Source organism: Monopterus albus, unplaced genomic scaffold (assembly GCF_001952655.1).
Source record: "Monopterus albus unplaced genomic scaffold, M_albus_1.0 scaffold12.1, whole genome shotgun sequence".
NCBI lineage: Eukaryota > Metazoa > Chordata > Actinopteri > Synbranchiformes > Synbranchidae > Monopterus > Monopterus albus.
The window spans coordinates 3342383-3356879 of record NW_018127892.1 but is presented as its reverse complement, the minus strand read 5'-3'; the positions used below and the strand labels follow the sequence as shown (position 1 = coordinate 3356879).

Sequence of the window (14497 nt, the reverse complement as noted above, 5' to 3'; positions counted from 1 at the left end):
ATTTTACTAAGTGCTCACTTCTTGTTTCTCCTGCTGTGTGGGAGGGGAGATGGTCCGAAGTCAGGCAATAAGTCAGTAGAGGACAGATAAAGACACGTGGATGGAGATCTGGACTCTGGCTCCTGTTCACTGCATTCATCTACGGAGCAGGCTGGCCACTGCATTCAGTGTTGCTGTAACATAGCTCTGATGTGAATGATCAAACAGCATCAGCATGACATGATATGGAGGCAGCATTTAAACAAAAAGGACCGAGTGTCCATTCTGACCTGCTGGCTTCCAGAAAACGTTCCCCCATCCTTATCGCTCACCCTTCACTCTCTTGTTACAAATGAAAGCCTTTATAAAAATAGATACATCTATCTACCTACCTACCTACCTACCTACCTACCTACCTACCCATATAAAAATACTTCTTTATATCACTTTTTACAGTAATATGAGAAAAAGGGATCCGAATAATGGTACATTTCAACTCATGTTTGGAAATTAAGAATAATTAATTGAAAAATATTTACTCCATGATACAATAAAAATATAAACAAATTATTTTTAAAGGGAAAATTAAAAAAAAAACTTTCAGTTTTAAAGAACAATACTACACAGTTATTTCTGACTTGGACTGACAAGGGGAGCTGTAAGCATTGACATCCTTTTTATATTTAAGAGGAAAGGATTTAACTGAGTAGCATTTATAGAGAGGCCAAAACTGACACTATTGTGTATTATGCACTAACACAGGTTTTGTGAATACACACAAATCGCTCTCATGTGTTATTGTAAAACTGTGGCAAAAACCCATTCATGGTTATCCAGGTTTTTATTTTCCCAGGTCTTCAAAGTATGATTTTATCTTAATCAAAATGCGGACTAGGTGCTGTGTTTTTCTCTCAGGAGTTGACCTTCATCATGCCGACCTTCTCGCCCAGCAGCACAGACATCTCACTTTTTATCCTAACTGAAATGAGTAAATGAAGTGCATGCATCTTTCAACTGGGGAAGGTTAGGTATATTAGTTCTAGAAGCCTCCAAAATAATGAATTCCACCAAATAAAATCCACACCACTCCACAATTTCTCCTCCTCCTCCCTCCCACCCCTCCCCACTTGACTTTACAATAGTCATTAGCAGCTCATTTCCAACCAGGGTGAAGGAGATGGGCCCAGTCTGTCTTTCAGTTGTGAAAAGGAGCCAACAGCCCCCCATTTTCATGCTTTTTAAGGCTCATTGAGATGGAGAATGAGAGTGGTGCAATGCTTTATGATGCTGGTGGGTAAACCTCAGCAGGTGAGCTGGAGTCACAGCAATACAATGTCTTTAATGAATGCTGGGCCTGTTGAAGCTACAGAGTGGTCCTCATTAGGTCAACAAAGAGGAAATGCAAACAAACAGCAACAAAGGATGGGCTGCTTAACTGAGTCCAAAGTCTGCAGATGTGCACTCACAAACAAAGACGTTTTTACAACCTGCTCAGTCACATTCATTCAGTAAACCTGCTGTATGCAGATGCTGCATCTGAAGCACTGTCATGGCCTGTAAAGCCAGAAAGTCAGATTCTGCAACTTGTGTAACAAAAACCGTCAAATTTCACATTTTATTTGAATGTAAGTATAAGGAGTAACAGGAGAAAATACATGTATTATTCACACCATCCATCTATGTTTAACAGTAGGACACTATGCTGTAAGTTATATGTAAATTAGGTGCCTTCTTGGAGAGTGTTCTACTGGAAGAAAAGATATCTTACGTTTAAACTTCAGGGCTTTTATTTTCAGATCACATCACAATATAAAGATAGACATAAATTGCACATACATTTACAAAAATAATATTTACAGTCGAATATGAGATAAAATACAAAATAAATAGACAAACAATAAAACAGACAGTCAGCATGGCATAGCACATTAAAGTTTCAGTCAGCGTAACTGCAGTCTGAATCCTGCTAGTCTGAACAGAAGCCAGCGACAGGCGGCTCCTTACTTCTTTTCCTCTTCCAGTTTTTCTATTCTTGTCACAGGCCTCTGGCCCTCAGCCTTATGTAGGCATGCATTCTTATAGCTGTGAGCGCTGGATCAGCATTCAGGCAAGATGGCGCAGCAGCATGAGTAAAACTCACTCTCAGTCACTTATTAACACTGAAGATTCCTTCACCAGCAGTTTTTTTATAGCCATGGTGCACAGCTTGCGTGGTGTAGTCAGGAGTCAGGTGGTGAGGGGGGGGATACTGGGCAGGACCAGGACCGCTCCACTGGCCCAGGGGCTGCTCCGCACTGTAGGGGCTGTAGATGTGGTGGCCAATCACTCCCGGCTTGCCGGCTTGGGCCATGGTCATGTTCAGGACCCCGGTGTAGTCCTGAGGACCAGGGAGATGCTGGGGGCCGCAAGGGGCAGGGCCAAGCTCCTGTGTACGGGGCTTTGAAGAGTCATGGTCAGGCACAGTGGCGACATCAGGAACTCTGGACTCAAAGTTGCTGCGTCCTGATCCGCTGTTGCTGCTGCCGGTGCTGGAGGAGGGAGAGGGAGACTTCCCATACTCATGGAACCTGAAGAGTGAAAGGAAGGTGGTCAGTGTCCTGCTTATCTTGACAACATTATGCTCTTTAATGTTTCATAACTTTACCAGTATTCACCTGTATGGCTGGTAGGAAGCGGATGCAGGAACAAGCTGCTCTGTGTTATACATGTCCCTGGTGTCTGCCTCAGCAGGAGAGTCAGTCCTCACACTGTGCTCCCTCTCAGCAACCCAGGGGGAGTAAGGCTCCACTTTGACGGCATCGGCCTCTTTGCTTTTGGCCAAGTCTCCTTCCTCTCTGTCGTACCCCTCAAATGATGACTGGCAGAAATCTGAGAAGACACAAGTCATGGGTTAGCTTAGAGGTACAGGGCAAGGAAGCAAAATCATCATCTGGTTGAAGAGAGTTAGGAGTCGACACCTGGTGGTGTGTCCTCTTCTGAGTCCCCTTTTAAAATGTCTGACATCTTCGGTTGCTTCTCAAGACAGGCTGGTTTTTTGTTTGTACGCCTATGGAGGAACATTATCCATTACGTTCACTGATATTTAGCGCAGGGCCATAATCATTTTTCAAATAAAATAACCAAACATCGATCGACCTGCACTCAGATGTCTGTAATACCCACCTTTTTTTATTAGTGCCTTCATCCCGGAATCCTTTTGCAAATGGGTTGTGGTTGATCTTCAGCTTTGTTATCTGTAGGTGAAAGAGACATCACTTCAGTTAAAATCTCAGTCATGTGTGGTGTGGCATTTGTGTTGGTTACCAGTGATGGCAAATGACCTTGGTGTTCTGGTATGCAGTCACTGCTGTGAAGGAAGTCTCAGGGAAGGTGAAGGTCTGGAAAACACTCCAGCGGACACTGAACAGGTCATCTGCCTGAACAACGTGGAAGCACGGGTGGTAGCGATGCATGGAGTGCAAAATGATCTGCAAATAGGAAGCGAGCGATTAATTCTGAGCATGTATTTTAAGCTCTTTGAGCTGCAGCACACTTCACAAATAGCCACTTTGTTACTATCAAAGCATCCCATCTATATGCGCTAATACTTTGTGACCCAAGGACTCTCAATTGTCTAATATCCTTCAAAACAGCAATGTGGCTGTCATTTGGAATTAGAAAGCTGCTCTTAAGCACTCCATTTGGAATGGTCTTACTCACATGGCCGTGCTGGTCCAGTGTATTGTTGGTGAGCTTGAGCTTGAGGAAGGAGATGGGCTGCTTCATCCAGTGGCTCCCCAGGGCTGGAGAGTCAGGGTGGAAGTAGGTCCTGCAGGGAGGTTGAGGCTCTGCTTTTCCTGCCACCTCCCATTTCTCTTTATTCCACTGTAAGGAGACATAGGAAGTCAGTCTGTCATAGAAAGAAAGGTGATTTGCAGATTCTTCCTTTCCCACAGTGTGAGAGGATGATAGAGCGGAGAGTGATGACTGGCTGGTACCACCCACAGAGATAGGGGGTAGAACAGTGGACTCCCAGCAGGGGATAGAAAAACAGGAAGAGATAGCACCCTTTGATGTACAATGTCAGCATAGGGGGGTGATAAACAGGGGGTGTCTTGTCTGGGGATAGTAGAAACCACTGGCAAGCCAAGGCTACATTTTCTCAGCTGAAAATATCGAATAAGAGAAAAAATAAAATCCAGTGCTGTCTTACCTTATACCTGAACCCGTCCTCAGGGAGCATGTCGACCAGTAGGATGTACTTGGCACATGGAATAAGGCCAGTTATATTAACTTTACAGTGTGGAAACATCCTCCTGGAAAACATCAAACAAAATATATGAGTGTGGAAGAAAAACAAGCAAACATAGAAACTGAGTGAACCTCTTCTTTACCAAACATTTTGCATTAAATGTCCTTTTTTTTATCCTCTTACCTTCCTGGTTTAGTGATGATCATCTCTGTTCCTATTTCATGGAAGGTCTTCCAGAGTTCAAGGTCCTCCAGAGTCATCCTGATGTTGCCCTGGAGATAGGCATCTGGTCCAGCAGCCATGGAGGAGGGAGGAGGGCTGCTGAAGTTAGGTTTCACATCTGGAAGATAGTAGGACTTATTATAGCAATGCTTCAACAAAAGTGACAGAATTGAGAATCTGGAATTGTACATTTTAGTAAAGACAGCACCGGAAGGGAATCTGGAATTGTTGTTTGTTAAGCCCAATGTAAATCCAAAAGGTCCAGTCACCACTCACCTCTGATGGACTGCATTCTTTAGGTTCAGCAATAGCAAGCCTGAAAAGGTTCATGCATTGAAGGTCAATAAGCAATCCAGTTTTCAATGATATCCAAGTATTTCTTCAGGTCTGCGCTCCCTCTTTGGTCTCATGTGCAACAGTAAAAGAAATCCTGCAGCTAAGGAAGTCAGAAGTTTGTTCAGTCTTGCAACAGCAGATATGTCTGAGATCTTGGGTCCTGTAGGGTGCTGTGACCGTGACTTTTAAGCAGAGCCCAGGAGGGGGTGGGGTCATCTATTCCCAAGCTTTGAAGTGGCACAATGATGAGACAGTGTCCCACTGTGATTGGAGGGTGCTGGAAATCAAAGAGACTTAACAGAGCCTTGATACCGTCCCCACAGGAAGGGGGATGGAGGAAATGCATCTTTATTAACTGCTAAGAGACTTTAAAACAAATATAGACAGACTTCCCTGCTACAGAGCAGGCCTCACTGTGGCACCAGAATCTGTGTAAATATCATTCACACAGACATAGACACAGACAAAAATGCTACTTAGTGTATTTGTACAATGTGGTAAATACCCGATATAATGAATTTGACGCAACTGATAGTAATGCAAAGGTACATGATGCACTGATATTCGTGTGTACACCTGAGGAGCAGCAGTATTTTCAAGTCATGCCAAAGTAGAAATATTATTCTTATACTAATTTTTGTCCTCACAACATATTGACCTGGAAGTATAGAAATTTCAAACCTTTCTACATTCTTTTCCATCAGGGAATTAACACAGTGGGTGGGAAACTCTGCGTAAACCTATAATGGTGTGATGATAACATGCACTCTTTCTTCAGGTAACTTTTACCTGGGGCCGTTCTCTGAAGCATGCAGGAATCCAGGCGGAGGTGGTGGTTTGGGGAGGGAGGGGTGGAGGGGGGTGTTGCGTATTGGGGTGTCTAGACAGACCCATGCCCTGGTAGATAATCTCATTAGGCTAGTTTCTCTTGAAGGAGCTAAGTTTCCTCATGCGGAGAAAACCCTGTGTATAGGCAGACAATTAACAGCCAGTTAGCACCACAAGCCCAAGTCAGCCTTGAATGGGACAGGAGGGGTTAGAGAATAAAGAGCTGCTACAACAACCGTCCTCCCACTACCATCCACATCCAGGAAAAATCCACGGGTGTCACTATTCATAGGTCTGTCTCCGCCTGTATCATGCTAGCACAGCCAAAACAAATGCTAAACACAGCAGGCATTAGCATAGAGGAAAATAATCAAACCACAGTTTTCTCTTGTTTCCACTGACATGAAAATTTGAAGTGAGGTGACTTTCACATCTCATTCAGCCTCTCTCCTAGCACACACACACCACTTCCACTTTTCTCATTGTATTCTCATGTCTGCCCATTGCATACAATGCCCTTCTGAAGCTCAGCTCTCTAACACCCTGGCACAAAGGAACCTTTTGCTTTTGTGTAACTGTATGCGTAACGGATCAGTAACCAAAGCCATGTGTAATGCATGATGTAGATGAAGTTTTTAAAGCAGTGGTTTGGCACGCAACATTGTCTAAGGTAGCGGCATAGAATCAGGAGTAAAGTGTGCATAAAGTGATGTTTAGTGCTAGAAAGTCTTCCCTGTGAAAATATTGATTGGTGTCTTTTGGCTTTTGTGGTGGGTCGATGTTCAATAAAAAGGATAACAACAGTGTGGCTGTAAGGATGCACTTAAGGATGCAAAGAGCTCTGTATTATCACTTCAGCATGTTAAATGCCCTAATGCAGGTCTCCTCCCTCTCTGGCCCTTGATGGCACTGGTCTTGAGGAAGTGCGATGTGTTTTCATCCTCCTTATGCGAAACCACTTGCTGGTAAGGAGTTATTAATCACAGGCTCAGTGTGGCTCTCATCACTTAGTGCTTAGCCAGCTCCTCGGGGCCTGCGTGGGGATCCCCTTAAAGTCCTTCGTGGGGCAAAGAAGCTCACACTGCTTTTCGAGTGTTAGAGAGAAATAAAGAGATTTTCAAGAGAAACTCTGCAGATCACTTCAGCCCTATAGCAGCAGGGAGTGTGTCAGAGCCCTGAGCTGAGGTGCACATTTCAGCAGTGGCAGTGTCAATCCCATTACATGCTGCGTCTGGAGGTGACAGGTGTAAAGGCCTCAGTACATGGCCTGGGGACAAAAGCAAGGAACAGAGCGGGATGACAGGGAAGGGAGTGCTGGCTTATGTAACAGCCAGCCTGGGGGCGATTTGGACTGGGTGACACATCAGGGGAGGTTTTCCTCAAGCCATGGTGGATATATTAAGGCCCAAATATGCTCTATCAGCATATTAATATTTACTGATAGCAGGATCGTTTCAATACAAGATGAGATGACAGACCAGACATACCGGCTGATACCGCAACTCATGCCTGATTCCACTGTGGCTTTCCTCCCAGATTACCCTCAGCAGTGCAGCCATTTGCTTTAACTGTGCAGATCCCCCTTGTGCTCATCAGTTAACAGCTGCCAATATACAGCCAGGGCCTGGGGATCAGACGGCTCTCTAGCAGCCCAATAAAGAGCCCCTGGAGCGAAGTGACGAGAAATCTCACACCTTTCGCTCACATTAGCCATGCAGCATGCCCTTTTGATGCTTTAATTGGCCACTTTGAGGGGTCTGTAGCGATAGCAGCCCCATGGTTGGAAACAACATGATGTCACAGGAGACTGAACAATCTCACAGGAGAAAGGCCTTTACCTGACAACAGGTCCATTATAATGTTACTTTATCTGCTCTGAGATGCTGTGCCAGAAGTGAATTTGCATTGGAGGGTCTACATAGAAATAATGGGGCATCCAAGCATTCAAGCGCTTATCAACAGTTTCAACAGTGACACCCAACTGAATCTAATTCTGTTATATATAGGTCAATTCATCATTTCCTTTACAATATGCAGAGGTTATAAAATAAATTGATAAATAAAATTCTTTATTATGGATGAATGAGAGTTATATGTTCTCCATGCCAAATTTGGAGCGACCATGATTTCACTTGCATCAGGCAGGGGCTGGGCAAGCTCACATTTGGTCCACCACATAAGAAAACAAACTTCAGATCTAGCTTGTTTGGCAAAGGGGGCAAATGACAACTTCACGGCACTTCTTAAGAAACTCCTGGAAGTTGCTAATGAAGACTAATGACTTCCCTGGTGTCGGAGACTTCACACCAGAGTGTACAAGCCCTTTGACTGCAAAGTCAGTGTGGTCAGCTGGGTGGTCTACACAGCACCACTGGGACTGGAACCACAGGCTTGACATGTCTTTTAGATTTCAAAATAGTTCCAGAGACAAACAGGTCTGAGTTGACCCATAGTTGTTTCATCTTGACAGTGATGTTACTTTGTGGTGTGTTTTCTAAGTGACCAGTCTTTAGGATAAAAAATAAATAGCATGGTGTCAGCGTCAGAGGCCTCACATGCTGAACATAAACCTGAAATGTTGTCGTGTAGCAATGTCAGCTGTGACAGAAATGGCTGCTGTACATTTTAGGATTTTACCTTCACTGTCTTCCATGCAGAAGACTGGATTCTGTAAACAGTATGAAGCTTCAGCAGTCTGAGCTCCAGTTGATTTGATTTCTGCTGAAGCTTATTAAGTCTGTAGATCTGGTCCCCCATCACTTACACTGAGAGGATCTTTTAACGAGCAGTATAAACAGAAGGCAGGACTTTGTCACCGTACATATGGACACCCGACTGCTGTTTTAAAACAGACTTGAAAAATTGTGAACTTATCTTTAAATGGTCTCAAAATTAATCTCCACCCTTTTTTAGCTTAGCAATGAAGTCTTTCCACTGCAAGAAGTACTCAGACCCGTCACTTGAGTAAAGTAGCAACACAAAATGTAAAAACAAACTTCAAGTATTAAAAGTACTCATTTTTCCAACATGGCACTTTCTACACGAATGTATGATATTACTGGATTATAATTACTGATGATTATCGTGCACATCACATGTAATGTTGCAGCTGGTAAAGGAGGAGCTAAGCTCGTGAATTTTCCAGTGCAGATCAATAGTTTTATGATTATGTTGTCATTTTTGTATTAATCTGGTTCCAATAGGTAACTGGTTACTAAAGTCATAAAATATACAATTTTTACCTCTAAAATGTAGTGAAGTTGAAGTAGTACAGAATGAAAATACTCAAGTACAGATACCTCAAAATGTACTTAAGTGCAGTACTTGAATAAATGTACTTGGTTACTTTCCACCACTGTTCAACTGAAGCTTCTCTTTTGACAAGTAAATTTCATGCATCCTAAATAATCATTATTCTTTCATATTGAGAGGCATTTGTCCTATAGACTGTCTGTGTTCCTTGTACTGTACTGACTGCTGCCCTCTTTGGCCAGGTCCTTTTTGAAAAACAATTTGGATCTGAGTGGAACTTTTACCTGGTTAAATGAGAGATAACAAAGTGAATTTGTAATACACATTGATACAGTGACACTATACTGAGTTAAAACAATAATCTAGGTTCACTGTTGAAAATAGTTTCCATGATACCGTAAGTCTACAACTTGACTCTGTTCAGGTTGTATGAATAATGCCATTGTTTGCTCCTCTTACATGTGAGCTGTGATAAACTGTGGTCAAATTGGAACCTGTCACATGTGCAGTAAATTATTAATTGATGCTGTATGTTTTTAATACATTAATTCCTTACATAATGTCTGAAACACTGTAGAGGTAAAGTGTCTGAATAGATTGTCTGCCTTTATATCTGAGGAACCTAAGGTGCAAACATGCAACAAAGTACTATGAATGGTGAAGTAGCACACAGAACAAATATGTGTTTCTCAAATATATTTTTGGTTTGACATCTATAATGCATTTAGTCCAGAGAACAGCTTCCCTCCACACTGAGCCACGCTGAGCTCAAGCCTTTAAGCCCGTCTTTTTTTTTTTTTTTTTTTAAAGCCGTGGTGGCCCCAGAAGCTTTGCACAATAGAAAACTATCTTACACCAAAAAATAAAGAAAATTAATGAAATAAAATACAAATATATTTTAAATCAAGGGTGATAGTTTACAATTATTCATTTATGCCCTTTTTTAAAAAAATTACTTTGACAGCTTTCAAGAAACATAATCAATAAATATCTTTCGCTTTATAGAAAACAATCAGTAAAAAACATTGTTGTCTTCCTCTGAGTTCAGCTAGGATTGTGACAAATTCACTAAAGTGGTCTCTATGGAAAGGCATCTGTATTACAAAGTCTCCGTCAGCCTGCATTTCAATTCCACTGAAGTCAGGAAAGACCACATCGAGCGCCTGGTAACGGGGAGTCGTTTCCTGAGTCGACTGGAACTGAAGTGACCCTCACCTTAATGGTTACACTCTCACACATGCGCACACTTCTCCAGCTTGATACTCAACCAAATAAAGCCAAACCTATTGGAAAGATTTTTGGATTATGATATGTACAAAAGCTAATTTCTAATAAGCGAAGCCCCCTTTCCGTATAATTCAGATCAGTGCTGGTGACAGGCTTCCTCCTGGTAAGAACTGTTCCTCTTAGCTACAAATGCACTCAAAAGAAAAGAAAAAAATATATAGGACAAAATATTACAAGAAATACAGTGAGTACAAAAATAGCACAAAGTGATAACTGAAAAACAAACCAAATGTTAAGTGTAAACATTTCCAATCTGCTACAGGTTGTGAGGCTGTGTGGCCTATTAACTTCACACACTGCGAATGCAGCCGATTGTCCTCATTTCATTTTGTTGTCCAATGAAGTATTTCACATATCAATGCAATGCGTCTTGCAGATGAAAATCTCATGCCAAAGTAAACGACCAAAGTGGAGGACAGTAGGTACATGCTGCTGCGTGTCAGTCCAGACTGAGGCACCTCAGATTGGCAGGGTCTCGAGCATATAGCTGTGGATTGGCGATACATTTAGCATATAAGAGGAAAAAAAAAAGATGCAATAACACAGGAACTGGTTTGGATTTAATGGCTGAAAGTCTTTGATGCCAGATCCAGTGTACAGCTGGGTGCAGGAGAGCTCGATAAGCTGATGTGTGATATGCATAAATGACATGTTACAGACATGTGAGACTGAAGCCGTCACCGTCTGCCATATACACCACCACTTATGACAAGCAGAGCAACACCGTGACATGACAGGCGATGACAATACTGCACTTTTTCAGTTTGGGAGTGTCTTTTTCTTTTTTGCAATGCACATGAGGGAAAAAAGCATCAACAAAGACAGCAGCAGCGACATGTACCAGTACTGTGTTTTTTTGTTTTTTTTTTTAGAGCCAGGCTGGACTGTGAGAAGAGTTCAGGTTCAGCATGCACACGAGGCTTCCAGGGGTTCAGATGTCCATGTAATCGTCCTCCTCGTCTGACTCGCTCTCCAGAGAGGACTCCTGGCTGGATGTCTCCTGCACATCCAGCGCCGGCTGGCTCAGCGTGTCCTTTTTGACGGTGGCTGCAGACTGAGACGACAGGATGACATTCTGTACGGGAGAGACAGCAGAGGTCACTGCTGAGTGTTGGACGAGACTACAGTGGAAACAACTGTATGTGTGGTTATGTATACAGCATACCTTAAGTCTTTGTTTGGTTTCCTCTGAGATGCTGCCTTTTGGAGAGAGAAGTGTTGGGGTCGGAGGTGTTACTGTGATTTCTGGTGGGAACTTAGTAACTGTGGAAGGGATGAAAAGCTTTGGCATGTTGGGTGGGACACGGGAGCGGATCCGGCTGGGATCTGGAAGCTTTGACTGATCATTGCTGGCATATTGTGACTGGTCTGAGAGAGAAAAACCACAGGGCAGTTTGAAATATTTCGAGGCATATGAAGTCAGTATAAGTTCTGACAGAGGTTGGAATATGAATTTAGTCCATGTATCCTGTTGTGACCTTTTCTGTCACAGTTTTGATTCAAAGGTTCTGACCTGGGCAAGGTTGTGTGGTGCTACAAGTGGCAGTTTCCTCCTGGAACCAGCCTGCTGCTGAATCTTGCCCTTGGGATACAGTGGCGAGTTTCATCTGCTGACAAAGATGCGACTCCTGCTGTCGGTATGAAAGTCCCTCTGAGGGCTCCTCTCGCTCTTCTGTCGGGAAAAACAATGCATCGGCAAATGCATGGTAAAACCATTCTATTGCACTGGACCATACAAGTATTTACTAGTTTTACAACACTCTTAATTCTTTACAAAAATCATAATCTAATTGGTTCCCCTCCAACTGCAACTTGATCTTCTTTAGCTTTTATGACACTTAATCAGCAACAATCCTGGTTAAGTCTGATGTTAGCTTGTGTTATTAGGCATAAAAAAATATGGGCGATAACAAGAAGCCAGAGCTTTAGCTGTTAATGTGAACCCAAGCCTAGATTCCCAGTAGTGTTGGTCAAATAAAGCAATGTTTACACATTATCAGATTTCTTTAAGACAAGATGTGTTAATGGTTCAGACACCACATGAGTAAAACACAACTGTCTTATTTAAACTGGTGTAAAAGTGTCAGAACATTACTGTTTGTACCGAGTGCTCTGTGACATAATTAACAAATCTGGTCAGACAGTTACCACAACATTAAGATACATTTGAGCCTTTATTATCATCAGACAATCAGCTGAGATGTTCTTAAATACTTTCATTAAACAGCAGTTGGGAATGACTGCATGTGAACTGACTGTAGACACAAATGAAAACAAAAATGATCTCATACTCTGTCAGATTTCTCTTCTAACGTTACCTTGGAAACCATTACAGTACATAATACACACTGGTGCAGTGTTGCTTGATGCTAAACTGTGCGTGCGTGTATGCATACATATGTGTATTCAAACTTCCTTTTGCATGCAACAGATCCACATAACCACACAGCACAGGTGGTTGTTTCACATTTGTACTCCAATCAATATATGAATGTAATCAGTGTTTAGGAAAAGAATACCTGCACTGTCAGTGCAGTGTGACCCGTTCTCTTTCTGATAAACTGTAAAGCTGAATTTACCACTCTGTCAATGTCTCAGGTGACATGACAGGCTTCTCTCACCACCGGAACTGTCAAGGCTGCTGTGAAGCGGTGTTGTGGGTTTCTAATCAAGGACAAAAACAAGATGCAAACTGCTGTGGAGTACAGATTCCTGCCATACAGCTAATTAATGAGATGATTTTTCACTCAGATATCTTGATGTGGCTTTGTCACAATGAAACTAAATATGAAACTAAAGAAATAATGCTGACTCGTTTGTATTTTAGGAGTTATATAAATGTAAAGATGTTTCAAAAAAATCAATACACAAGCAGACAGCAACAAGTATGAATTTGTATCAACTTGTAAAAAAAAAAACAGGTGAGCTTGTCCTTATTAGAATTTGTGCATGTGTAGGTGGGGAACATGAAACACTATAATTATGTTTATATAATCTCTTTAGTTAAGTGTGTGTTTGCTTATTTCGGGGGCTGACTGTTTTAGCACAGTACCCGAGTCATTTTACATGTGTTGCTGGTTAGACCTTTTTTTTTTTGCAAGGAAATAAATGCCATTTGGCTACATGGTTCTGCTTGATTTGGGCCTATGCAAAGTCCATGTAACACCACATTCCTTTGAATTACAGATCGCAGAAGTAACACCTGCATCAACTTTGCTCCCCGCACGATGTCTTCAGATATCAAAGCAAAGGTTTTAGGGACTGCATTTAAAGAAGCTTCAGACCACTTGCTGAAAATGGAAAAGAAACAGACAAACCATCTGGAGGAGAGCCACATCTAATATAAAAGAGGAGTTTAAATGTTAAGAACACACAACCAAATAGTACTTATTGGAAATTCAAGCCCAAGGGTTGAGTTGGTATTTTATTGCTCATTTGCAGACTTCTAAGAACATCATGGGAATTTAGGCTGAAGACAGTGTGTAGATGCGCATTTTTATATATTAAACATAACAGAATATTTTATCCAACAGAATATTCATTTGGAGGATTAACAGTGATTATCCAAGCTCATAAAGGTAGAAAGAAAGTGACAGTCTGGAGGACACGGATTTCTAAAAGTCTTACTGGGGGACTGACAAAATCTAGAAGGCAAAACACAAGCATGCCAGAGTCTGCGACGATGTAGCAGGTCTGTGGAAATAGATCGCTGCTGGTCACTTAGACTAAAGCACTTTCATTAACTCTAAACTGGACCGATAACTGCAAAGAGTCACTCGGCAGCATCAAAGATTGTAATAGCATGTGTAATTACCACTAACCAAATGTCTAATGGTGGGAGATGGTATGAGCAGAGGCCTCTGTACCTGTGTGTGGTAGGAGGGGCATGGCTGCAGTGGGGTGGCTAGCCGCTCTCCTGTGCTGCAACTGGTCGTGGAGGCTTGAGGCCAGAGGTCTGGGCAGCTTGCTCAGGGGCTCGTACACCACTTTGGCTTGGCCGTCCTGGGTGGACTGTGGGTGGCAGGTGGAGTGGCTAAGCAGGACGGGCGCTGGTAGGGATGCAGGGAAGAAGATGTCCTGGTGCTCCTTTGTGTACTTGGGTGTTGTTGGGGTATCACCTGCAGACTGCTGGAGACAGAAGAAGAGCAATGGTGGTGAGGATGTGACTGACCTCGGGGACCCTTCTGCAGCATGGACCCTCCTCTGCTCAGGTAGTTTTCTGACGTCTGTAGATCCTCTTCCCTAGAGACAGAATCTGGTGCGAGACTCGGTGCCGGAGAAGCAGAGTGAGCCACAGTCGATACCAATGAACTTTTCAAACAACACATTTCAGCAATACTAGTCTCGCCTCTTTCCCCTAAG

The 14497-nt window shown here is 42.7% G+C and overlaps 2 protein-coding genes across 9 annotated transcripts in view; both read right to left on the bottom strand.

The window, feature by feature from the left end:
- Positions 1–2125: 2125 nt before the first annotated feature.
- Positions 2126–4724, bottom strand: tbx16 (T-box transcription factor 16). Its single transcript, XM_020590418.1, has 9 exons — positions 4709–4724; positions 4394–4550; positions 4172–4274; positions 3679–3843; positions 3300–3446; positions 3142–3212; positions 2937–3025; positions 2634–2847; positions 2126–2546 (listed from the first exon to the last, which is right to left on the bottom strand). The coding sequence occupies exons 1-9, from the start codon at positions 4722–4724 to the stop codon at positions 2126–2128; spliced, it is 1383 nt and encodes a 460-aa protein (XP_020446074.1).
- A 4805-nt stretch (positions 4725–9529) lies between these two features.
- Positions 9530–14497, bottom strand: part of cabin1 (calcineurin binding protein 1) — a 46791-nt gene continuing 41823 nt past the window's right edge. For 6 of the 8 annotated variants that reach the window (XM_020590622.1, XM_020590621.1, XM_020590624.1 and 3 more), the window contains 4 exons: positions 14002–14263; positions 11649–11807; positions 11301–11503; positions 9530–11210 (listed from right to left, as the gene is read on the bottom strand). In XM_020590622.1, coding sequence (XP_020446278.1) covers positions 11067–11210; positions 11301–11503; positions 11649–11807; positions 14002–14263 — 768 coding nt within the window. In that variant the 3' untranslated portion in view covers positions 9530–11066. The remainder of the gene's footprint in view (positions 11211–11300; positions 11504–11648; positions 11808–14001; positions 14264–14497) is intronic. The other 2 variants (XM_020590623.1, XM_020590628.1) reach the window with 1 other exon arrangement.